The sequence below is a fragment of the Artibeus jamaicensis genome, unplaced genomic scaffold (genome assembly GCF_021234435.1).
Source record: "Artibeus jamaicensis isolate MK-2021 breed Jamaican fruit bat unplaced genomic scaffold, CSHL_Jam_final scaffold_1689, whole genome shotgun sequence".
Taxonomy (NCBI): Eukaryota; Metazoa; Chordata; class Mammalia; order Chiroptera; family Phyllostomidae; genus Artibeus; species Artibeus jamaicensis.
In genome coordinates, this window is record NW_026522029.1 from 338,140 (window position 1) to 365,304 (window position 27,165).

General features: G+C 41.1%; 1 protein-coding gene across 11 annotated transcripts in view; it reads right to left on the reverse strand.

Moving 5' to 3' along the window:
• PDE4DIP (phosphodiesterase 4D interacting protein) overlaps window positions 1-26,594 on the reverse strand; it is a 200,672-nt gene extending 174,078 nt beyond the window's left edge. For 8 of the 11 annotated variants that reach the window (XM_053656061.1, XM_053656051.1, XM_053656056.1 and 5 more), the window contains exon 1: window positions 26,474-26,594. In XM_053656061.1, the coding sequence (XP_053512036.1) occupies window positions 26,474-26,478 (5 nt within the window). In that variant the 5' untranslated portion in view covers window positions 26,479-26,594. The remainder of the gene's footprint in view (window positions 1-26,473) is intronic. The other 3 variants (XM_053656041.1, XM_053656049.1, XM_037167846.2) reach the window with 1 other exon arrangement.
• Between the last annotated feature and the right edge of the window lie 571 nt (window positions 26,595-27,165).

A 27,165-nucleotide genomic window follows, 5' to 3' on the forward strand; every position in this document is an offset into this window, starting at 1 on the left:
CAGTTACCTATGAAGGAGTTCCCATAAGGCTGTCAGCTGATTTCTGAAAAGAAACCTTGCAGGCCAAGCAGAGGCTAGGAAGAAGTACTCAAAGTCACAAAAGGCAAGGACCTACATCCAAGATTACTCTAACCAGCAAAGCTCTCATTTAAAATGAAAGGGCAGATAAAGTGCTTCCTAGATAAGGTCAAGTTAAAGAAGTTCAGATAAAAAATATGAACAGTAAAATGACAACAAACTCACAACTATCAACAATTGAACCTAAAAACAAAACAAAAACAAAGAAAACAATTAGAACACAAACAGAATCACAGACATGGAGATCACATGGGGGGTTATCAGTGGGAAGGAGAAGAAGGGAGAAAGGGAGAAAAGAAATAGGGAAAAGCATAAATGATAGGTACAAAATAGACAGGGGGAGGACAAGAACAGTATGGGAAATGGAGAAGCCAAAGAATTTATATGTACGACCCATGGATATGAACTAAAATGGTGGGGGCGGTGGGGGGATGCTGGTGGGAGTGGGGGTGCAGGGCAGAGGGGAATAAAGGGAAGGAAAAATGGGACAACTGTAATAGCATAATCAATAAAATATATTTTAAAAAGAGAAACATAACTACAATTGTGTTTCTCTGCATAATTTCTTTTCTACCTACTTGTCTCAATTTAATTAAGAACTTCACTAATAGAAAAGAGAAAGGCAGAAAAAATAGCCACATCTAACATTTTCCTAGATTTTCTCCTGAAAGTGTTGTATGTACCGACACCTTTCATCCTCCCCACAATGTAATGAGGGGGCTCCAATTATCTCTGTTCTATACATGACCACTGTGGTGCACAGGCAGGTAAAATACGTTGCCTGAGCTCACAAAGCTGAGATCTGAAGCCAGTTTAGCTCCAGAATGGCACGCCTAACCATTCACTATGCACACTGCTTCCCTAATTTTGACCCCTTACATTCGCTGAGACCTAGCAGGACGCTGTCTGTAGCACCTGTCATTTCACTGATCAGCTGATTCAGCTAACTCCATTAGTCAGCAGATGTCTCCTTTGCCCCTCTCAGCTCCATGTTCGTCTCTCTAACCTTGGGCTTACGAAGTGTCCTTTCCAGACAGAGAGGAAGCATTCTGCAATCGAAGACAGACTTTCTGTAGTAGATTAAAGATAACCACAAATTCCTTCCTCTTCTCCTACTGAAAGTGAAATCTAATTCCCCTCCCTTTATTCTGGGTTGGTTTTAGGGACTTCTTTAACCATAGAATGCAGCGTAAGAAATGTTTTGGGACCGCCATGGCCTATTCAAAAAGAAGCCTTGCAGCTTCCCTGTAAGACTCTGGGAGACTTGCTTTTGAAGCCCTGACCTGCCAGATAAGGAACTTCCCTGCTAGAGAAACCATGTGGAAAGGCCCTGACACTACAGGAAGAGAAGAGGGGGCCCAACGGAGCCCGCCATCTAGCAGTTCCCACCAGGTGCCAGGGATACGAGTGAAGCAGTCCTGGACTCTCCAGGTAGGTCTAGCCATCAGCTGGACATAATCAAGCAACCCCAGCTGTGGGTTATATGGACTAAGTTTGCCCTTCTGAGTCATGCAAGAATTACTGACCCCCCAAATCATGAGATATAATAAAATGTCTTCTGTGTTATGCCATAAGTTTTGAAGCAGTTTACTAAGTAGAACTAGATAACTGAACCAGCTTTGGTACCTGTAAGAGGGGTGTCACTGTAATAAAACCCTAAAATAAGTGGCATGACTTTGGGTCCTGGACGCAGCAACGGCCACAAACTGGAACAATACCTGCAAATGCATATGATAATTCTGACACATTCTCAGTGGAAGGATACTGAGAGGAATACGGAGAAACCGTGCAGGACAGTGAAGAAAATGCTACTGGGAGCTGAAAAAAATGATCTGTGTTATGTACTGGCAGAAATTTAGCAAAACCGTTACCCATTGGAATGTGGAAAATAGAGGGACTGAAAAGAAGGAACCATTCAGTTTTTAAGCAAAATTTAGAAGAAATATAAAGAGTCAGCACTAGATTCAAAACCAAAACTGCTTCTTATCCCCAGCCTCTCCAGATATCAAAAGCTTTAAAAATAAGAACTCCAGTTTACCCTTGAACAACACAGGTTTGAACTGCGCTGGTCCACTGACACAGATTTGTTCCTCCCTGTGAGCAGAGGACGTGGATGTTCCCGGTCAAGATGGCGGAGTAGGAGGACGCTACACTCGTCTCCTCCCATGACCACATTAAAATTACACCAAAATTATACAACAGTCAACCTGGATAACCATCTGAAGACTAGCTGATCATAAATGTTATAATTAAGCATATAAAGAAGAAGCCATGCCAAGACTGGCAGGAGAGTCAGAGACACAAAAGGGGCTGGCCCCATTCCCAGTGTAGTTGAGAGTCCAGAGAAATATCTCTGCTGCAGAGATTCTGCCCCCAACCACCCCGCCCACTGAGGACCAAGGAGTCTCAGCCCCATGTCCAGCTTCCCAGTTCAGAGCACCAGTGCTGGGAAGAGGAGCCCATATAACATCTGGCTGTGAAAATCAGCAGGATTCCATCCATAGGGGTGGGATGGAAGGTTGCTGAAATCACAGATGTGCTCTTAAAGGGCCAGCACACCAACTCGCACACACAGGCACTGACCTTGGGCTCCAGCAGAGAGGAGGCAGCTCAGGGGATGCTGGAGGTATACAGGAAGAAACTGAGTTGTGCAGCTTGGAAGTGAGGGTTGGAGGGATGGTGCCATCTTTCCTGTGTTGAGAGCCCTCCTCCCGCACGGGCAAATCTGAAACCGCATTAGCTTGGTGAGCTCCACTAGCTCCACCCTGATGACTCCCTAAGATCCCACCTACACAAACTAGCCCATGGTCCAAGGCTCTCTTAGCACCAACCAGCCTAGACCTGCTTTGAAGCTTTTCTTAAAAGCCTCTCCAGGGATTCCTGTCAAACTTGTAAGCTGCCTGAAACATACAGGAAAAACTGAACTGTGTGGCTTCAGGGCCAGGGCAGAAGGAACAGCTGCCATTGTGCCTGTTTTGAGCCCTCCTCCTGCAGGTCCAAGGGCACCATCTTTCCTGTGTGGAGGCCCCCACTCTAGAACGCCAAATCTGAATCTGCTTTAGTATGGACTCCACTAGCTCCACCCTGATGACTCCCTGAGACTCTGCTTGACCCAACTTGCACACGGCCCAAGGCTCTTTCAGAAGCAACCTGCCTGGGCCCGCATTGCTGTCTTCCCTAAAAACTCTTAAAAAATTCCATCAAGCTCAGAGGTATGAAAGACATAAGAGAGAAACTGAGCTGTATGGCATCAAGACGAGGGCTGGAGGGAGGACTATCCTAGTGAACTCCACTCACCCCAGCCTAATAATTCCCTAAGACCCCACCCTATTGCAAAGGTTCGCAGGCTGCAGGCAAATGCCACTGGCCTTGGTGTACCCTGAGACTTTTGCTGAGTAGCCTCAGGCCCAGTGCTGGCACTAGATATAAACCTATATTAACCTGGTGAATGCCATTTGCCTCTGGTGACTCCCTGAGACCTTATGTCACCCAACTTGTGTACCACCCAAGGATCTTTCAACAGCTGAGTCTTATAAGCAGCCAGTGAGGCGATGGCAGGTCATGGGGTATCTTGAAACTTTTGCTGGCCTGCACAAGGCCCAGTACTGATGGAAGCCAGCCTCAATTCACAGCGTACCCCTCCTGTGTGCATTCAGGCCCAGTACAGGCCCAGCACAGGCAGCAACCAACCTCAGATTACTCTGTAGCTCCTAACAGAAGTCACAGGCCAGGCACAGGCAGTGTCTGACATTGACCTGCAATGGAGTTCTTCCCAACATGCCCCAGAACCAACATAATTGGTAGCTGGCTTTGTTGGGGGAAATTGATAGCTCAGCTCTGTGCGTAGGGAGTGACTCACTATTTTAGAAATATAGCTCAGCAATTAGGGGGTTGTTTTTACAGCCCAGGTTTTTTTTTTTTTTTACAGCACAGTGATTCACCTTGTTCCTTCTAGCTTATCGGCTACATACCAGAGATAATGAAGCCCTCAGCTTTCTGCTTCTGTAACTTGCCTCCTGCTTTGGTCTGAAGGACAGGCCTCCCCTGCTCTATTCCTCCGCTCTATAAAATTAACTGCTTTTCCATTGTTCAGGGCCCAGAATTTGGAAATTAACTCCTCTGGGTCTATGCGTGTAAAAATAAACTTCCACTGCGTACACCCGAATACGGCTGAGTTGTTTTCTGTAACAGCTTCTGTATACAACAGAGCATAAGTTGATTAGCTCCACTAGTGCCACACCCAAAGGTTAGTTTCAGCAGGCACCAGACCCCACTGGGAAAAATCCCACTTGATGGTGTCAGCCCCTACACAGCAGCCCATACACTATGATTGTGGCCATCCCTCACAGACAGTCAACCTGAGGGTCATGCCAACAGCACTCAAGGTTCTACTACAACAGGGGGACATTCACAACCCGCAGGAGGGATACTCCTGGAGCACCTGGCTCAGGTGCTCAGAATACTCTGCCACTGGGCCCCACAGAACGCCTACTGCATAAACAAGGCCACACTGCCAACACTGGAGCTATAGCAGATCTAATTAATACACCCAAATAAACACAGAGAGGCAGACAAAATGAGACAAAGAAATATGTTCCAAATGAAAAAATATGAGAAATCTCCAGCTAAAGAACTAAATGAAATGGGGACAAGCAATCTACCAAATACAGAGTTCAAAACACTGGTTATAAGGAAGTAACAGGAAGAATAGATGAACTCAATGAGAAATTCAAAACAAAGATAGTAAGCATAAAAAAGAACATAGAAACCATAAGAAAACACTCAGAAATGAAGAATACAATAACTGAAATAAAGAATATGGTAAAAAGAATCAACAACAGATTAGATGAAGCAGAGGATCAAATCAGCAATTTGGAAAATAAAGTAGCAGAAAAAAACCCAATCGGAAAAAGAAAAAAAATAAAAAATAAAAAATAAAAAAAAGAGAATAATTTAAGGGCCTTTTGGGGCAACATTAACCATAACAACATCCAAATCATAGGGGTACCAGAAGAAGAGAGACAGAACAAGTGATTGGGAACCTATCTGAAGAAATAATAACTTAAAACTTCCATAACCTGTCAAAGGAAATAGACATACAAGTCCAGGAAGTGCAGAGAGTCCCAAACAAGATGAACCTGAAAAGGCCTACACCAAGACACATCATAATTAAAATGCCAAAGGTTACAAAAAGAGAATCTTAAAAACAGGAAGGGAAAGACAGCTACCTACAAGGGAGCTCCTATAAGACTGTCAGTTGATTTCTTAACAGAAACATTTCAGGCCTAAAGTGACTGGCATAAAATATTCAAAGCACTGAAAAGCGATGGCCTACAAACAAGACTACTCTATCCAGCAAGGGTACCACTTAAAATGGAAAAAGAGATAAAGAACTTCCTTGGCAAGAGAAAGCTAAAGGAGTTCCTCACCACCAAAAGAGTACTACGAGAAATGTCAAGCATCTTAAAAAAGAAGAAGTTGGAGGGGAACATAAACATGAATAATAAAATGGCAACAACCACGTACATACCTATCAATAATCACTTAAAATGTAAATGGATTAAATGCTCTAATCAAAAGACATAGTATGGCTAAATGGATAAGAAAACAAGACCCATATACTTGCTGTCTACAAGACAGCCACTTTAGATGAAAAGACAGAAACAGACAGAGTAAAGAGGTGGAAAAAGATTATTTCATGCAAACGGAAATGAATAGAAGGTGGGGTAGCAATACTTATATCAGACAAAATAGACTTTAAAACAATTGCTTAAAAAAGAGATAAAGAAGAATAGTACATGATGACAAAAGGCTCACTTCAACAAGAATACACAACCATTGTAAACATTTATATTCCCAGCATAGAAGCACTTAAATATACAAAGCAAATATTGATGGGCAGATCAATATAGGGAGAGATCAACCGTAATACAGTCATAGTAGGGGGCTTTAACATCCCATTAATATCTTTGGATAGATCTTCAAAACAGAAAATCAATGAGGAAACAGAGGCCTTAAATGACACATTAGACCAAATGGATTTAATTGATATTTTTAGAGCTTATCACCCCCAAACAGCAAAATATATATTCTTTCCAAGTGCACATGGAACATTTTCCAGAATAGGCCACAGACGAGTCCCAGTAAATATAAGAAGACTGATATCCTATCAAGCATCTCCTCCAACCCTAATGGTGTAAAGCTAGAAATCAATTACAAGGAAAAAATTGAAAAGCACACAAATACCTGTAGGCTAAATAATATGCTGGTGAACATGGGTTAACAATCAAGAAAAATCAAAAGATACCTTGAGACGAAAGGTAAAACGCAACAACCCAAAACCTATGGTACACAGAAAAAGCAGTTCTAAGAGGGAAATTCATAGCAATACAGGCCTACCTCAAGAAAAAAAGAAACAAAAACTCAAACAATGTAAACTTATACTTCAAGGACTTAGAAAATATAAAAAAAAAAAGAAAAACAAAGCCCTGGAAGAGTAGAAGACAGAAAATATAAATATTAAAGGGGAAATAAACAAAGTAGAGTCTAGAAAACAATACAAAAAAATCGATGAATCCAAGAGCTGGTACTTTGCAAAGATAAACAAGGTTGCTAAAATTTTAACCAGACTCATCAAGAAAAGAAGAGAATCCAAATAAATAAAATTGGAAATGAAAGAGGAGAAGTGACAAATCACACCACAGGATTATAGCCATACAAAAGATTATAAGAAATTACTAAAAATACTTGTAAGCCAACAAATTGGACAATCTAGGAAAAATAAATAAATTTCTAGAAATATATGAGTATAATCTTTCAAGACTAAATAAAAAAGAAACAGAAAATCTACATGACTGGTTACCACCAACAAAATTAAATCAGTAATCAAAGAACTCCCAACAGCCCTGACCAGATAGCTCACTTGGTCAGAGCATTATCTCAATATGCCAAGGTTGCAGGTTTGATTCCCAGTCAGGACACATACAAGAATCAAACAAATGATGCCTATTTGTCTCCCTCTCTCCCTTTCTCCTTCCCTTTTTCTCTCTCTTCCCCTCTCCCTCTTTGTCTCAAAAACAAGAACAAAAACCTCCCAACAAAAGTCCTGGACGAGGTAGCTTCGCAGGTGAATTTCATCATTTAAGGAAGACCTAACACCTATCCTTCTCAACTATTCCAAAATATTTAAGAAAAGGGAAGGCCCCCCAAGCTAATTTTTTAAGGCCAGCATTATTCTGATTCCAAAACCAGATAAAACAGTACAAAAAAAGAAAATTGTAGGTTAATATCCTTCATAAACATAGATGCAAAAAACCTCAACAAAATGTTACAAAGCAAATTCAGCAGCACATTAAAAAGGTCATACACTAGGATCAAGTGGGATTTATTCCTGGAATGCAAAATTGATTTAATAGCCACAAGTCAATTAACATGATACGCCACTTAACAAAAAAATAAAAGTCATATGGTCGTATCAATAGATGCAGAAAAAACATTTGACAAAATGCAGCATCCATTCATGATAAAAACTCAGCAAAGTGTGAATAGAGAGAACATAACCTCAACATAATAAAGGTCATGTATAACAAACCTACAGCTAACATCATACACACAGGGAAAAGCTAAAAGCCTCTCCCTTAAGATCAGGAACAAGACAGACTTGTCCACTTTCACCATTTTTATTCAACATAGTACTGGAAGTCCTACTCACAGCAATCAGACAAGAGAAATAAAAAGGCATCCAAATTGGGGAAGGAGGGAATAAATCTGTCATTGTTGCAGATGACATGATAGTATACAGCAAGAACCTTAAGATCCACCAAAAAACTACTAGAAGTGATATGTGAATTCAGTAAAGTAGCAGGGTACAAAATTAATATTAAAAAAATCAGTTACACTTATATACACTAATCATAAACTATCAGAAAGGGAAATTAAGAAAACAATTCCATTCACAGTTGCATACAAAATATAATAAAATACCTAGGAATCAATTAACCAAGGATTTAAAGACTTGTACTTGGAAAATTATAAGACACTGAAGAAAAAAATGGGAGAAGATACAAGTAAATGGAAGCATATTTCATGCTCACGGATATGAATAATTAACATTGTTAAAATGTCCTTACTACCCAAAGTAATCTATAGATATAATGCAATATTTATCAAAATACCAATAGCATTTTCCACAGAAGTATAACAAATCATTTAAAACTTGATATGAAACTATAAGAAATAACTACAAAGTTGGAAGTATCATGCTTCCTAATATCCAACTATATTATAAGGCTATACTAATCAAAACAGCCTGGTATTGGCATAAAAACAGATAACACAGACTAATGGAACAGAATAGAGAGCTCAGAAAGAAACCCACACCTCTCTGGTCGACTAATATATTAAAAAGGAGGTAAAAACATATTGTACAATGGGTTAAAGAAAGTCTATTCAATAAATGGGGTTGGGAAAATTTGACAGATACATGCAAAAAATGAAATAGACCACCTTCTTACATCATGTACAAGAATAAACTCAAAATGAATTAAAGACTTAAATGTAAGACTCAAAACCAGTAAATTTCTAGAAGAAAACACATGCAGTAAAATCTCTGACATTGCTCTTAGTAATATTTTTTCATCTCCTCAGACAAGGAAAACAAAAGAAAAAATAAACAAATAGGACTACATCAAACTAAAAAGTTTTTGCATAGCAAAGGAAATCATCAACAAAAAGAAAAGACAACCTATTAAATGGGGGAAGATATTCACCAAATGATACATCTAATAAGGGGATAATATCCAAAATTTACAACTTAATACCAAAAAAACAAATAATTCAATTTAAAAATGGGCAGAGGAGTTAAATAGACACTTCTCCAAAGAGGACATGCAGATGGCCAATAGATATATATAAAAATGTTCAATGTGACTAGTTATCAGAGAAATGCAAATTAAAACCACAATGAGATATTACTTCACACCTGTCAGAATAGCTATCGTCAATAAATCAACAAATATGTGTTGGCAATGGTATGGAGAAAAGAGAACCCTCATGTACTGTTGGTGTAGGCACTATGGCAAACAGTATAAAGTTTCCTCAAAAAATTAAAACTACTTTATGACACAGTAAATCCACTTCTGGGCATATATTCAAAAAATTCAAAACACTAATTCAAAAAAATGTATGCACCCTTATGTTCACTGCAGCAAGATGTACAAGGGTCAAGATATGGAAGCAGACCAAGTGCCCATCAATACTGGATAAAGAAGAGGTGGTACATGTATAAAATAGAATATTATTCAGCTATAAAAAGAATGAAACCCAAACATTTGGGGACAACATGGATGGATCTAGGGGGTATTATGCTAAGTGAAATAAGTCAGCAGAGAAAGACAAGCACCACACGATTTCACTTACACGTGGACTCTAAAAGAATGAAATAAACAGACATACCAAACAGAAACAGACTGATAGATACAGAGAACAGAACTGTGGGTTCCAGATAGGAGGAGGGTTTGTGGGGCTGGGTGAAAAGGTGAAGAGATTAAGAAGTACAAATTGGTACTTATAATATAATCACAGTGACATAAATTACAGCATAGGAAATATAGTTAATAATATGTAATAACTATGTATGATAACAGGTAGATACTAGAATTATCGAGGGGATCACTTTATAAATTATATAATTGTCTAACCACTATGCTATACACTTGAAATGAATAAAATAATCTTGACTGTAAACTGTAATTTAAAAATAAAATAAAGATGTAGATATAACAATATAATATTATCAATGTATATTTCTCTTCCCTATGATTTTCTTAAAACATTTTCTTTAGCTTAGTTTATAAGCATATAGTATATTATACATATAAGAAAAAGAAATATGTTTATTGTTTATGTTATTAGTAAGGCTTCCAGTCAACAGCAGATTGTTACTAGTTAAGTTCTGGGGGAGTCAAAGTTACACATGGATTTTTGACTGAGTGGGGGCTGGCAATGTCAAGCCCCCACATTGTTCAAGGGTCAACTGTCATTTCAGGACAAATATCAAATCTAAGATCTATCTGTTACACTGATGGGTAAGAGCTCAGAAAGCCTTAAGGTGTTGCCTCGTGTATCATTTCAGTTAAACTAAGTCCTGTAAGTATCTGAAGTGTGTGCTTCTCCAGGAGACAAGAGCCAAGATTTAAGGACCCATTGTCCTCCAGCAGCTCACAGGCAGCCTAAGGTAGAGAAGAGTTTGTTTCAGAATGAAGTGTGGGTATGGCTTTTGTCTAAAGGAATTGATTATAAATTTGTACTAAAGATGCCTTCAAAGTTTTTAAGCAAATTTTATCAGCATGGACTGAAAGGAATTAGAGCAGAACGAAAAACTGCCTTTGGGCCCTCAACCTGCTACTGAGAGGAAGCAGGCCCAGAAAGTTGCCGGACTGCAGACAAGTCCCATTTCTTCTGGAAAACAAAGGCTGACTCGGAGAACGAAACCCAGAGCCCAGAGGGCAGACCCAGGGGCCCTCAGACCAAGAGGAACTGACTGAAGGAGCTGCACCCCAGCAGCCTATCTTCACCTGAACTTGATTTAGATGGTGACATTCTGAACTTCTGAGCTGATTCAGTAAATGTTACGAAACTGCAGCGTTCTGGGAGGGAGTAATGCACCTGAAAATGTTTATGGTCAAAAGCTGGAGGAATGTGATAGATTAGAGATGGTTGAAAATTCTTTGCTACTTCTCCCTTTGAGGCTTGGGGTCAAATTCTCCACCCCTTGAATCTGGGCTTGTTTAATTGAGTTGCTCAACTTACAACATGCACTGGTAGGTCATGAATCCTGAGGCTGAGTCATAAGAAGCCTTGCAGCTCCCACCTGGGTGTCATGCTGAGCCGAGACTAAAAGAAGTCCAAGCACTTTACTGGAGAGACCCCGAGGAGAGGCCCTGAAACCACTCGTGAAATCCAGTCCAGCTGTCTAGAGGAAAGCGTCAGATCTTGAGTAAAGTCATTCTGGGACCTCCAAGACAGCATTCAGCTGAGTACCACCTAGTGGCCCAGTCGGCACCACGTGGAGCAGACGAGTCACTCAGCTGAGACCTGTCCAAATTCCTGACCCACAAAACCGTAAGATGTAATAAAATGGTTGTTGGTTGAAGCCACTAAGTTTTCAAGTACATAATTATGCAGAAATAGACAACTGGACCAATGCCTTCTAACGTACACAAGAATTCTGATACATTATCTCTTTCATTTATTCATTCAAAACATGTATATACTGAGGGCCACTGTGTGTCAGGCACTATTCTATATATTACAGCAGTTTAAGAAAACAGCAAAAGACCCTTTTTTTCATGGAGTTCACAGTCTACTGATACAGGGAGACAATGAAGAAAGAAAGAACTACAAAATGCCGGATGGCAGTAGGTGCAATGAAGAGAAACCAAGCAGCATTAAGAGCACATCCCAGGAAGGCAACCCTCTTCTATAAAAAGAGAAAACAGGGTCTTAAAGAGACTAAATGACGGGCAAGTAAGAGAAGCGGGTTCCCACATATAACTTGAGTGTCAGACAGTGAAGGACTGTCAATAGAGCCATGAATTCAAATCTGTATTATTAGTGCAACAAAGGAACCTAATGGGCAAAATGAGGCTCAGATGGCTGTGCCTGGTTACCCAGGGCATGCAGGTAACCTGGGAGACAAGGCGGTATGTACGTAGGTGAACTGAGGGACCTGTACTTCGGTCGCTGGAGCAGAGAGAGCTAGGAGGATGCGTGACTCTGATGACATGCACAGTAGGTGAAGTGGCATCTGTGCTTCAGAGCCACAGAGACCAGAACCAAGTGCAGTTTCTGAGGTACTGGGAAATACCCTTGGGATACACAAAAGTACTTGTGTGATAAAGGAGGCTTTGTAAAATATTTAATTTCCTAAATGAACAGGCAAGGGTTCAGAGGTAGCTAATGCTAATGGGACTTAATTTGTTCCCACAAGCTAATCAAACTCAGGGGCAATTTGGTTAACCTTAAGTTCATTCAATTCCACATTCATTCAAACACACCACATATCCTAAGCATTGTGTTATGTATTTAAAGTCTAGCGTGGAAAGTCAGACAGGCAGTCATCAAACCGTAACACAAATCAGACTGTATAAGCCCTACAATACAGGTGCAGAGAGGGGCACAGAGGAGGAACTGACTAATGAAACCTGACTAGAGAAGGTTTCATAAAGAAGGCAGCATCTGAGTAAGGAGCCTGCATGGTGCTAGTAATACGAAACTTTATCACAAAAGATCGTGTTTTACTAGACAACCTGAATTTTCACTGTTAGAAGGAGAGGTATTCCCAGCCTCCTCTGAGCGACCGTGTAGGGCCCGGTTCATCCAGAAGAGCCACAGTGCGTCGCTGCTGACAGTGACAGGCATTACATTGCTGGCTCTGGAGTAAGAGACTTAAGTCGAAACCCCCTCCCCCAACTTTGTCAATTTCCAGCCCTCTTATTTTGATAGGTTATATAACCTTTGTATTTTCACTTCCTCATTTAAAAATAAAGTTAATAATAATAACTACCTAATAGGGCAGTCGTGAGAACAAAATAACACATGATGTGTTTAATTTGTTGCCTAGCACAATTTTAGCATTCAATAAATCATCGTTATTTTTATGAATGTTTGAATACCAGGCAGGATTCCAACCTTGTATAGAAGACGTGAGTTTTAACGTCAGTTCTGTTCCAAACTGTTCTCTAGGGCTAGGCCAGTGACCCGGGCTTTCCATTTCCCAGCTTTCTGATTTATCATCTGAGACCAAGGCACTGGCAAGCTGAATGAACTGGTTCCCTCACTACCTGGCTGGAGTTTCAGGGGCAAAAAAAAAGTGGGTATATCCATCATCTTACATTCCGTCTCTATCTCCCACCTTCTCCCGCTGTGTTAAGGACTCTGTGTGTGTGTGTCTTATTCAGACTCGTCTCCTTCACTAGCCAGCCCTGTCAGCTGTAACAAAAACCTCAAGGAAAGAAATTATGACCAAGCCTGCAGACAGCTGGTGGTAATTTACTCAGACAATCCCCCTCATTCTTTCAACATCCACTACTTATGTGTATCTGGCGTGGGAGGAGGGGGAGTCATGCAAGAAATGTGGTATGTAAATTTCCAGGAAGGGGGTTAGAGCAGTGAAAAAAGACTTGTGTGAAATTCCTCGATAATTCTCACTGCTTTGAACAAGGATATTGGGCTTTAAAAATGGAAGGAACTGATGTGAAGGTTAGTAAATAAATTTCTGGAATCAGAAACAATACTGGAAATAAACTGACAAACAGCTTTCCAGGCATTCACGACAATTGCACCATTGCTAAAAACCTGAGTCATTTTCCACCAGTGGACAAGCAGTTCCCATCCAAGGCCAAGGAGCACGTCTCAGTCAATCTAGGCCACACGAAAACACCCTCAGGGTGTTTAACTAACTGCAGTGCATGATCTTGGTTTAGGGCTCAGACTGGATTCTGAATTAGGAAACATATTGCTAAGGATAAGGCAGCCATACAGCTCTGGCTCCCACCTTTGTTTCTCACATCCTGCCACCTACTAGCCAGTCCCCAGATCAGTCAAGATGGGCTTCTCTGGATTTAAAATTCTGGCAGACACCTAGATCCCCGGGTGTCCGTGCCCTCTATAGATTGGACCTTATGGATATATCTATATCTATGTCTATGTCTATATCTAGATAGATATACACATACATACACACACATATATGTTCATATATAAAAATCAGCTTCATTCATATAACAAATCAGTTTTTTAAAAATTAAAAAATTAAACATATGGGAAATTTGCAAAAAAAAATAGTACAGTGAAGTCTTGTAAATCCTTCACTTGATTCACCAATTGTTCACATTTTGTCACGTTTGTTCTCCCTCCCCCCCAAAATTATTGATGACCCATTTGAAAGGAAGATGTAGACTCTTCACCCCTACACATGTCAGTGTGTAACTCCTAAGAATAATTAAAATGATTAAATTACTGTGATTATGTGCCACCTCTTCCACGCCAGCTTTTGTCACTATGAAGTAGAATCTGAAATGTTTGCATTGAATTATTTAATAACTATGTGGAACTTTCCCTGGTAGATACTTGGCTCAAACCTGCACATCTAAGAGGGCTCATCAAATAACTCCTAGGTGAAATATAAACAAAGGTGAAATTAGAAAGCCCTGAGCCCCAATTCTCAGTTTGAAGTAACTGCCCACACAACTCAAAAACCAAATCTGCCTCACCTTTAGTCTCTGGTTACATGGACTGCAGTTAGCTCTGGAAATCAAAGGAGCCATGCCACATGCTTTATGCAGAGTCCACTTAATTCGAGGTCAAATCGGAACCTCTCCTTTGGCAAGAAATGCCCATCCACGAATACCAAACCTGGCCTCGTGACAGTGAAAACCGTCTTCAGACACCCCCTGCTGGCGGAACCTATCCTACAGAGAGGCCTCGTCACGTAAACTGGCCCTTAGAAAGGACATAAACTCTCCTGGTAATCACAGCCACCAACACTACCTGCTAAGGTCTTATGTCTGACCTGCTTCACAATTTATATTACCCATCAGGTCATCTGGAGGCAACAGGTATTCGCATTTTCCTTCAGATGGTTGCCTGGTTCCTAGTGGTGAGGAACCCGAGTGCCTTCTGCTTTTCTACCTACATCTGACCCGTAGAGCCAGGCTGCCTTGCTAGGTCTGGGTCCTTGTGCTATTTTTTCCAGCCTATCCTCTGGACGGTACACTGGAGTCACAGCTCTGAACTGCCCAGAGAGCTGAACCATTTGCCACGTTCTTGACAGTCCATTCAAAGGGCCAGACTCTACCTCCAATTTTCTTTTACAGAAGTAAAACTCAGGGCCCAGTCCAACTGAAACCAGGACTGTATGTAGTTCCTTAGCTCTGTCTCTGACAGCTTTAGTTTTAGGGGTTGGGTCCTGCTCTGGTCTGCCTTGACATCCATTTCTGCTGGTGAGACCAGGAGAGACGAAGTGGGAGCTGCCCTGAGAGGGTGGGGAATGAAGGGCAGGCAGTCCTGAGGGCCAGCTGAGAGTAAGTACAAATAAAGTATGGCATTTAGATTTTTTTATATCTAAACATTACTCTCAAATACAGTTTAAGTATCCTTTGAAGTTTTCATTTCAAATATAGTTAAGTAGTTTTAAGGATACCTAAACCGTATTTGAAATGAAAACCCCCTTATATGCTTTATATGTTGAAATTCTGTTAATCCTTCAAAGTATAACATTTTAATTATTACTTCACAAGTGAAATAATGCAATAATAAAAATAACTGTGAAAACTACTCATTTAAAATCAATAATTACTATTACTATTAATAGTTACTTTAACTGCATAGATGGCCCCAGTTTCTGGCTCTACCCAGCCCTGACCAGTCTGAGTGCAGCTCAGCTAATTTATATTAGAAGTCCTTGAACTTGGTGGCAAGTATTGTTACACTGTAGTGCATGTGAGAGACAATGGGTACACCAACCAGGGCCTTTTCTTGGGCAATCTTTAGTCAATTAATAGGGGCTTAGGGGCCATCTCTGTAAACTAAATATACAGCATAGGGTAAAAGGAGGTTACAGTTGTTCATATGGAAATAAATAATGACACAAGAATAAACTCTGTTTCACATGCTCACACTGTAAACCTACTCTTGCCCTACCCTGGACAAGGTGGTCTTCCAACAGGTCATCTAAGGCAGAGCTTCCCAACCAGGGTACCTCCTATGCTGCAAACGGGTTATACTGTCCAGAAATTCACCCCTTCCACCTTTAAGTCACGCGAGCGACAGCCAAAGCTAGTCACTGCCAGCAGTGTCTTCCAGAGATGCTGGGAGAGCTGACTGAGCAAGTAGAGTCTGGGATTTTATTGTTCTGAGGATACAGATGAAAATCTCTAACATGACATACATAGCTGGGCACAGTCTTCAGTCTCAGCTCTGGTTACATCCCTGATTTTTGTGCTTGACTTGTTCTAACCTCGTTCCAGAAGGAAGAAAGGGAAGGAAAAAATCCTGTTGTTCACCTAGTTTCCAGGAGCTGAGGTAATGGATGCTAATTGCGATAGGCAATCTGTAAGATGGTCCCCAGTGATCCCTGGTAATCACACTCTTCACATTGGAAAGAGATTTCTTTATTATAAGGGATTGGCTCATGCAATTCTGGAGGTTGAGAAACCCCACACTGTGCTGTGCAGAAACTGGAACCCCAGGAATGCTGATGGTAGAGTTGTGATAAGAGGGCTCAGGGTGTAAGCCCCAGTCCAAGGTCAAAAGACTAATATTCCAGCTCAAGCAGTCAGGCGGAGAGAGCAAGGTCTCCCTTCCTCCATCTTCCTGTTCTATTTAGGCCCCCAGTGATTGGATGGTGCCCTCCACCCCGGGGAGGGCAACCTGCTTCACTCAGTCTACTGATTTCAGGTGCTAATTTCATCTGGAAACGCCCTCACAGACTCACCCAGAAATGATGTTTAGCTAAATATCTGGTCACCTTATGATCTAATCTGCCACCAAGATTTGGGGTAATTTGCTACGCAGTGATAGATAACAGATACAGAGACTCCTGAACCTTCCTACAATCCAAGGTCACATTGTCAAGTTAGAGACCCAGGTCTACCGGTCAGAAAAAAGCTAGTAGTCTCTTAATAGTAAAGAAGGACAAAGAATTTAAAACATTTATTTAAGGCAGCACAACAGGAAATCTAGGGAGTGAGAAGTAGCACCTTTGTAAGACCGTTCTGTAGAACTTACTGCCTAAGCACTCTCCAAAATTTCCTTTAATTACTACCAAAACATTTTTCTTTTAGAAAATATGTAAAATTTATTAAGAACTTGCTTGCTGAGATGACAGTAAAGCTGTACATTTTAGTTGCAGTATTCAGTTGAAGATTCCAAAGTCAAGGTTTATGTAGCAATGAGGCAATGAGATGTTATAGACTGGAATATTATGGAAACTAAAAGGATGCTAAAATGTTGTTTTATTTCTCTTTGTACAGGAAGGTCACTCATGCATGTTAGCATCTCTTTATGTGGTCCACTTCCTCTGAGCTAAGGTTGCATGGTTAAGTGTGGGTATACATACAGCACATGTACAGCGAACTAAAGCCCCCCATTCTCTGCACACAGGGGCCTGTTGTTCTGGGCACTGAGCCCAGCTTGCTTTAAGTCTTTGTTATATGAAGAGTGTCCCAGATTCTCCTATGAAATGTGCAATTCACCTATTTTCATTAACCTAAATATTGAGCTATCTGCTGGTTTTTTGTTTTTTTTTTTGATAGATTCTTGGTCATGTCCAGGCACACTTCCTCTTATTTTAAATAGGTCATTTATTTCTCTGTGTTGACCTGCAGGCATTTTGTGCAATAAATTGAGGGCAAATCCCTACAAAGTCAGATTTTAGTAATGCAGCTGATTATTTTACAACAAATGACATTTCACACTTGATATACTAATTTGGAGACAAGACCATTTTTGTCAAAGTGCAATCAAAATATTGTTGTTTTTATCATTTTTTTTTTAAAGGAAGAACCAATCTAGGGTCACTGAAAGGAAGAAAGTGTAAAGCATTCGAGATGTGCATTCTGGTCAAGATGGCAGAGTAAGGGCACGCTATACTCACCTCTGCCCGTGATCACATAAAATTACAACTGAATTTCAGAACAATCAACCTAAAGAACCATCTGAAGACTATCTGAACAGAAGTCCTCCAACTAAAGATATAAAGGAGAAGCCACATCAAGACTGGTACAAAGAGCAGGGATGTGAAACAGGCTCGCCCCATACCCACCCTGGTCCCATCTCACGCCCGGCTCCCCAGCCCAGAGCACTAGTGTCAGAGAAAAGGAGCCCACAAAACACCAGGCTGTGAAACTGAGGGGATTCTGTCCATCTGGGTGAAATGGAAGACTGCTGGAAACCCAATGTCCTCTTAAAGGGCCCACACACAGACTCTCACTCACAGGCACTCACCCGGGGCTTCGGTAGAGGGACAGTGGCTGAGGAGGCGCCAGAGACATACCTGGAAAAACTGAGTTGCGTGGCTTCAGGACAGTGACTGGAGGGATGGCTGCCATTGTCCTGTGTTGAGGTCTCCTCCAATGCAGTGCAGGTAGGTGACACCTTTCCATGTTGAGCCATCCCCAACACAGCCCAATCTGAATCTGCATTAGCCTAGTGAACTGCACTGGCTCCCCTCTTCTGACTCCCTGATACACTGCCCCACCCAACACTGGTACTGCCCCAGGCTTCTTCAGTGTGGTCAGCCACCCTAGGCCTGTGTAGCAGTCTTTCCTTAACAACTCTCCAGGAGTTCCAATCCAGCTAGGGGGAGCCAGAAACACACAGGGAGAAACTGAGTCGTGTGGCCTCAGGGCAAGGACTAGAGAGACAGTCACCATTTTCCTGGGTTAAGACCCCCCTCCACATGGCCAAATCTGAATCTTCATTAGCATGGTGAGCCCTGAGGACTATAAGTAGGTGGTGGCTGATATCAGTGTACCCTGAGATTTTTGCTGAGTGGCCTCACCCTCAGCAGTAGCGCCAAATCCTGATCTGCATTAACTTGGGGGACACCACTCCCCACCACTTCCCCCCATGACTCCCTGAGAACCTGCCCTACCCAACTCACGTACTATCCCTGAGGCGCCCGAGGGTCTTTCAGTGGCTAAGTGTTACCGGAGCCAGTGGCGGGTCTCAGTGTGCCTTGTGTCTTTTGCTGACCTGCCCCAGGCCCAGTACTGGTAGCAGCTAGACTCTGTTTGCAGCATGGCCTTTACCACATAGATCCAGGTCCAGTACAGACAGCTACAACTGTGAATCACTTTGCAGCTCCAACAGGTCAGTCACAGGCAGCTTCTGATACTGACTTGCACTGAAATCCCTCCTAAGAGGCTCTAGAACCAACAGACTGGGTGGCTGGCTTCCAACCACAACAGAACACCAGTAGCTGCACAACCAAAGGGTGGTCTTGGCACCAGACCCCACTGCCAAAAATCTCGCTCAATGGTGTCATTCTCCACGCGCAGCTCTCAGGCTATGGTTGTGGCCAGTCCTCACAGCCAGGCAGCCTTAGAGCGATCGCACCTACTTACATGCCAACATCAATCAAAGCTCAACTACAACAGGAGGGCACACACAACCCATACGACGGACAATCCTGGAGCACCTGGCTCAGGTGATGAGGGAGACTGTGCCACTGAGCCCCACAGGAAACCTAATGCACAAGGCCACCATGCCAAGACTGGGAGACATAGCCGATCTAATACATGCAAACAAACACAGGGAGGCTGCCAAAATTAGAAAACAAAGAAACAGGTGCCAAATGAAAGAACAGGAGAAATCTCCAGATAAAGAACTGAATGAAATTAAGGCAGGCAATCTACCAGATACAGCGTTCAAAACACCTGATTATAAAGAAGCTCAAGGAACTTAGTGAGAACTACAATGAAGAGGTAGTAAGCATTAAAAAAGGACACAGAAACCATAAAAAAGAACCAGTCAGAAATGAAGAATATAATAACTGAAATGAAGAATACACTAAAAGGAATCAGCAGTAGGTTAGATAAAGCAGAATATCAAATCAGCAATTTGGAAGACAAGATAACAGAATTTGCCCAATCGGAACAGCAAAAAAGGGGGCAGGGGAGGGAAGAAAAAAATGAGGATAGTTTAAGAGAACTTTTGGACAGTATCAACCGTAACAACATTCACATGGGCATACCAGAGGGAAACAGAGGCAGAGCAAGGGATTGAGAACCTATCTGAAGGAGTAACAACTGAAAACTTCCCCTAATCTGGCAAAGGAGATGGAAATACAAGTCCAGGGGGTGCAGGGAGTGCCAACAAGATGAAACCAATGAGGCCTGTACCAAGACACATCATAATTAAAATGCAAAGGTTAAAGGTAAAGACAGAATTTTAAAAGCAGCAAAAGGAAGGCAGTTACCTCAAGGGAGCCCCCCCCCCTAATTTTTCAGGCCAGAAAGAACTGGCACAAAATATTCAAAGAGATGAAAAGTCAGGAATTACTACCTAGTGTACTGTACCCAACAAAGCTATAACTTAATATTGCAGAAGAGATAAAGAGCTTCCCAGACAAGTAAAAGCTAAAGGAGATCATCACCACTAATCCGGTATTACAAGAAATATTAAAGGGACATTTTTAAAAAGGGGGGAATAAGAACATTAGTATGAACAATATAATGGCAATAACTACATACCTATCAATAATCACTTTAAATGTAAATGGATTAAATGCACCAATCAAAAGATATAGGACAGCTGAATGGATAAGAAAACAAGACCTATATATGTATATGCTGTTTACAACAGACCCAATTCAGAGGGAAAGACACACAGACTGAAAGTAAACAGATGGAAAAAGATATTTCAAGCACATGGAAATTAAAAAGAAAAAACACTGGGTGGCAATTCTTATATGACAAAATAGACTTTGAAACAAAGTCTATATAAGATACAAAGAAGAGCATTACATAATGATATATTTAACAAAAGGTTATAACCCTTACAAACATTTATGCAACCAAGTAGGAGCACTAAATATATAAAGCAAATATTGATGGTACTTTGATATGAATTACGTTGAATTTATAAATTGGTTTGGTTATTATGGATATTTTAATGATGTATATGCTTCATTTTATTTGTATCTTTTTCATTGTTTTTGTTCATGTCTTATAATTTGCCAAGTACAGATCTTTTACCTCCATGGCTAAATTTATTTCTAGGTGTTTTTGATGAAATTATAAATGGGATTGCTTTCTTAGTTTCCCTTTCTGATAGTTCATTTTCGGTATACAAAAAGGCAACTGATTCCTGAATATTAATTTTGTATCCTGCTACTTTACTGAATTCACTTATCAGGTCTAGCAGTTTTTTTAATAGAATCTTTAGGGTTCTCTATATACAGTATCATGTGACTGCAAGTAATGACAGTTTTATTTCTTCTTCTCCAATTTGTATGCCTTTTATTTCTTCTTATCTGATTGCTGTAGCTAAGACTTCAAGTACAGTATAGAGAATACAGTCAATAATACTATAATAAGTATGTGTGGTACCATGTAGGTACTTGAAATATCAAGAGGGGACTACTTTCTAAAGTATATGCTCATCTAACTGCTATGCTGTACACCCAAAACTAATACAAAATAATATCAAATGTGAACTTTAATTGAAAAATGAAATTTAGCCCTCACTCCTGTGGCTCAGTGGATTGAGCGTCAGCCTGAAAACCAAAGAATCACTGGTTCAATTCCCAATCTAGGGCACATGCCTTGGTTGCTGGCCAGGTCCCCAGTAGGGGGCATGTGAGAGGCAACCACACAGTGATATTTCTCACCCTCTCTTCCTCTTTCCCTTCCCCTCTCTAAAAATAAATAAATAAAATCATTAAAAAAAAAGATTTCCCTAGAAAAAAATAAATAAATAAATAAGGAGTGAATGTTTATAGCTATTGAGATCCCTATATTTTTTTTATTCTGTAAATATGATTAATTACACTGATTGATTTAAGAATGTTAAAATCAACATTGAGTTTCTGGGATAAATCTCACCTAGTCATGTTAACCTATCCCTTCTATATTGTTGGATTAGATCTGCTAAAATTTTAGTATATGTGCTGCCGAAGCGAGCACTAGATCTGCTAAAATTTTGTTAAGAATTATCCATCTATGTTGAGGAGGAATATTAGTTTGTATTCTCCACTTGTAAAATTAACCATCCATTTCTAATAAAACCTCTCAGAAAATCATGAATAGAAGGGAACTCCCTCAACCTGATAAAAGGTAACTATGAAAAACCTACAGGTAGTATCTGAAAGCCTTTCTGCTAAACTCAGAAACAACACAAATATGCTTGCTATCACTAGTTCAATTCAACTTTGTACTAGACAAATAGATTAATGGAACAGAATAGGAAATTCAGATAGACTAGCTATGTATGGTCCATTGATTTCAGTAACAGCGCCAAGACAATTATACAGAGAAAAGATAAATTTCTCAGCAATGTTGGAACAACTGAGTATCTACGTGCAAAAAAAAAGAATATCAATACTTGCACTTTATACCAAAGTTAACACAAAATGGATCATAGACCAAAGTGTAAAACTGTAAAACTTCTAGAAGGAAACATAAGAGAATATTTCTGTGACATCGGGTTAAGCAATGGTTTCTTAGACATTATACTAAAAGCAAAATCCATAGAAGAAAGATGTGATAGTTTGTATTTACTTCAGCAAAATTTCAAAACTTCTGGTGTTCGAAAGACACTGCTGCTAAAATGAAAAGAAAAGCTATAGATTGAGAGAAAATATTTGCAAAGTACATATGTAATAAAAACTTGTATTTACAATATATAAAGAATTCCTAAACGTAACAGTCAAAATGAAACAACTCAGTAAAAAAATGGGCAAAAGAATTTAACAGACACTTCACTGAAATATACAGACAGCATATAAGCACATGAAATGATGTTCAACATCAGTAGTCAGTAGGGAAATTAAAATGAAAACCATAAGATACCATTTCACACCCACTAGAATGACTATAACAACAAAAACAGTGACAAATGTTGGCAAGGATGTGGAGAAATGGGAACCTTCATACATCACTAGAAAGAATGAAAAAGGTACAATTCCTTTGACAAAGAGTTTGGCAATTTCTTAAGAAGTTAAACATATGCCCACTATTCTACACTTAGAAATTTACCAAGAGAAATGAAAGCACATGGCACACACAAAGACTTGTACATGATTGCTCACAGCAGCTTTATCTGTAATAGACCAAAAATGGGGAACACCAACAGCTGGTAAATTAATAAACAAATCGTGACATAGTGACATAATGAAATACTACTCAGCAACTAAAGAATATGACTATTAAGACCTCACTATTTGGGGTGCTCTATTCATAAATAAGACATTGTTGCATGGCAGTTTTATTTACAGGCGGCAAGTAAAGAAGACAGCATTCCTTTCCAAAGCTCTGACTCCAGGAAGTTAAGGCTTATCCACTGCTTATACACACTGTTTGGTCTTCTTTGCAGTTGGCTACACTTATCAGGTTGGGTTCCTGTCAAACTCGTCCTGTTTACAACTAGTTGGTCTGCAAAATACTGGGTTACATTTTAAAATTTAGCAAGAATCCCCTGACCTTGAGACCTTTCTCCTATCTAACAGTAGGGATTATACAAGGGCCCCAATTCCACTTCTCTACCCTCATCGTGAATTTTACCTAAGGGAAGTAAGCTTGACATTTGGAATTTAAACTTTACAATGAAGACAAACTAGTTCAGAAATGTGCCGACACTTGAAATACACACAAGGATTCCTACCACCTGGTTGAACATATTAGCCCATCAGAAATAGAAAAAAAGGTGCATGAGAAGAGAAGTGGATCACTGATGACACTCACCATCGGGGAAGTAAGAACTCATTTATATCTCTTGACACTCTAAAGCTACTGCATTCTTTAAAATGCTCAGTTCCTCTTGTTTTACTTTAAGTTGCGCTAACAACCTTTCAATTATGATTTGGCTTCTAAATGCAGCAAGTATGCCAAGAAGCCTCACTGCAATAACCAAAGAGGTTCTAGATCCCTAAGATGTTAGAATCCTCATAATGCATTAATAATTGGCCATTCCAGATTCAGATACTAGTCTTGTGGATTTAATATCAGTCTGAGAAACAGGCTCAACAAGCTAAAGACCAGATTCTGACGTAATTTCCAAGATAATGCCACTTGCATGGTCTCTTGGCACAGTCAGCTTCCCCTATAGAGATCTTTCTACTTCTATTTTATTTCAGTTCATCTTTCTATTATAGCACTTACTTCATACTATAGTTAGAGGAACATAGTTTAGAACTATACATAGGCTACCTGAGGGTAGCTTTGCATCCAGCTTCACACTGGCCTCCGCCATCATTGCTCAATGCTACGTAACATTGAATTAAGTCAAATATAGATAATGTGCTTTGTTACATTTTTTTCACTGACCAAAAAGGAGAAGATTGGATACCAAAAACACCCCTTCCCAAATACAAGCCTCTAATATTCATAAACCTCTAATACCATAGCTAAGATAGATTTTTTTATTATCATTCAAGTATAGTTGTCTCCAGTTTCTCCCCACCACTCCCCCCACCCCACCCCCACTATTCCCACCTCCCACCCCTGATCCTACCCCCCCCCTTGGTTTTGTCCATGTGTCCTTTATAGATGTTCTTGAAAACCCTTCCCCCCTCCCCACCATTTTCCCCTCCCACCTCCCCTCTGGTTACTGTCAGTTTGTTCTTTAAAAGTCTGCTGCACATTCCTGGAGAACTGCTTTTAAAATGAGGGTCAGAGTAGCATGAGGCTTGGTGAAGTCACTGACATTCGAGAATTATGTTTGAGAATTCCTGAAATGTGTAAAAGCATTTCAGGGTCAGCATTACATCAGCGAGCTGAACACAGAGATCTGAGAGAGGAATAACTATTAGGGAAATAATGAAAGTGTGCTATCTATTTTAACAATTACACCCCAATTTAGAGAACTGAATTTCTAACCCTACGAACTTTGTGTTTAATGACAGTAAAAAAATCACACCTTTATGACAAAAAATCATGATGTATTTAAAATCTCACTTCTTTTGAGTAGAAGAATTCATCGCAGTGTACATAAAATACTCAAGAAGACTTTAAATTATAAATAAAAATCAAACTAAATTTTTTTTGTTTTAGACATTTAAAAAAGTCCAAGTAGTCTAGGAAAAATATTCAATACCCCATACGTACACATTTTAAAATAACACTTTTGTTTGGGCTAAAATTTTAATAAAAAGTCAAATAATGAATACTTACTGCTTCATTCCTTCCTAAAAGCAGTAATTTACAATGGGCTTCTTAATAGAAATGTGATTCCTTTACTAGGCCATAAAAAAAGAAGAAAACTTTACCCTTCTCAAGAACGTGGATGGACCTGGAGAGCATTATGCTAAGTGAAATAAGCCAGTCAGAGAAAGACAAATAGCATATGATCTCACTGATATGTGAAATCTAATGAACAAACTGAACTAACAAGGAAAGTGGGGACTGAATCATAGATGGAGAGCAGATGACAGCTGGGGTGGGGGAGGTTGGGGGTGGAAGGATTGAGCAAAAAGGAAAAAGGACTCATGGACATGGACGGCAGTGTGGTGATTGCTGGGTGGCGAGGGGTATAAGGGGACTAAATGGTAATGGGAAAAGTACAATAAAAATTAAATTAAAAATTAAAATAAAGACACCAAGGAGAAAAAAATAAACATGATTCCTTTAAGCAGTGTTAACTGAATATCTCACTCAATTTTCTCAAACAGTGGACAGTGTGATGAATAAATACATTAAGTGTCTGTGAATAAACAGAGTCCTAGTTCACAAGTAAAGCACAGTCCTGAACACAGAATACAGGTCCATTACTATTTACTTCTGTAATTAATACTCAGAAGACCCTAACGCCGACTTTGTGCATAGGACACTGAAGCCTTAGAGAAATGAATTAGTTTTTTCAGATCCCACTTAGAGACTGAAACCACTGTTGCCTTGCAGAGTCCTAGCCCTCCAAAAAGAATAAATTAAAGATGCTATGACAAGGAAATGCTTATTTAAAAAAAAATGCGGTAGCACTCTCTCTCTCTTCTTTAAAAAAGTCATGTATATAACAGGTTTTCATCCTGCTGCTGCTACATGAAGAAAATTTGGGCCTAATCTGTCTCGTCTGCCACTCCAGGGCAGCAGAAGGGACTGGGTTGAGGTGGCGCTCATCCTGCACGGCCTCAGCTGGCCAACGGGCAGAGCTCCAGCTCTGCAGGAGGAAGGCAGCCCAGGAAGAAAGAACCATCGCCAACCCCCGCTGTGCTGTCTGCAGCTAAGAGAATATTTTTTAAAGGGGGGGGGCATAAGAGGAGGCAGTGGGTACTCCTTCAAATGTACACCCACGCACACTTCGTGATCCTTCATTGTGCTATCCCCAACGCTTCCACCCTGGTGTTGCCTTCTGAATCCTGTGTTCATCGCTCCCTGACCCAAGGGGCATGGCCTTTAACCCCATCTCCACCAACAAAGTGGGTGTCAACACATAAAGCAAAGATCTTGGGATAGAAACTGGGTTTCTCAAGCTTTAGTCCAGCAGAATCCAGCTCCACACCTAGGCAACTCCCCATTATCTCCCCCTCCCGCCCCCGCCCCTGCCCCTGCCCCTAACCTCATCAACTCTCACCCCCACCCCCACCCCACTCCAGCCCCTGAACAGTTGGTTTTCCGGGCCGGCGCCCAGCCGCACAGCCGCCTGCAGCCTCCGGACGGGGTCCCGGCGATGCTCTCACCTCATCCAGGGTTCCGCCACCGAGGCCGTCTCTTCCTCCTCGGCCGCCGCTGCCCAGCTCCCGGCCGGCTCCAGGTGCCTTCTTCCCCGGCCCGCAGGCTGCCACGAGGACTGCGGGGCTCGAGCCACGTCCCCGAACCAGTAAGGCGCGTGGTGCGCCCAGCCGGACGCGCAGCAGCAGCAGGACCCGCTGTCCGCGCGCTTCATGGGTTTCCCGGGCCTGGCCGCCCCAGTCCTAGTCACGGCCCCTGCGTGGCCTCCCCGCCTGCCCGCGCGCGTTCTCTGGTGTGGACGAGCGTCCACTCTGGTTGCCACCGTAGTGCGGAGACCTGGGAGGACCAGGCCTCCTCCGCGGCCGCCTCTGCCACCTGCTCCGCCCAGACCGCTCTCTCCGTCTCCCACAAACACCCGCCGCTGCCTCTTCACCCTCTACCATCTCCCCGTTCGCTCCCCACCCAGCGCCTCAACCCAGAGAGGTCTTCATTCCCAGACCTCTATTTTCTCCCTTCCTATAAGCTCCGCTGTCACCTTCCTTAATTTACAACCTCAGAAATTTTCTCCTTTTCTCATTACCTGTCCTGATTTTTGTCGTGCTCTTCCCGCCAAACCAGTCATCCTCTTATATATTATTAGACTCTCCACCGAATCACTACTTTGCCAGGTTAGTGGTTAGCCTCCTTTCTCCCTCTTTTA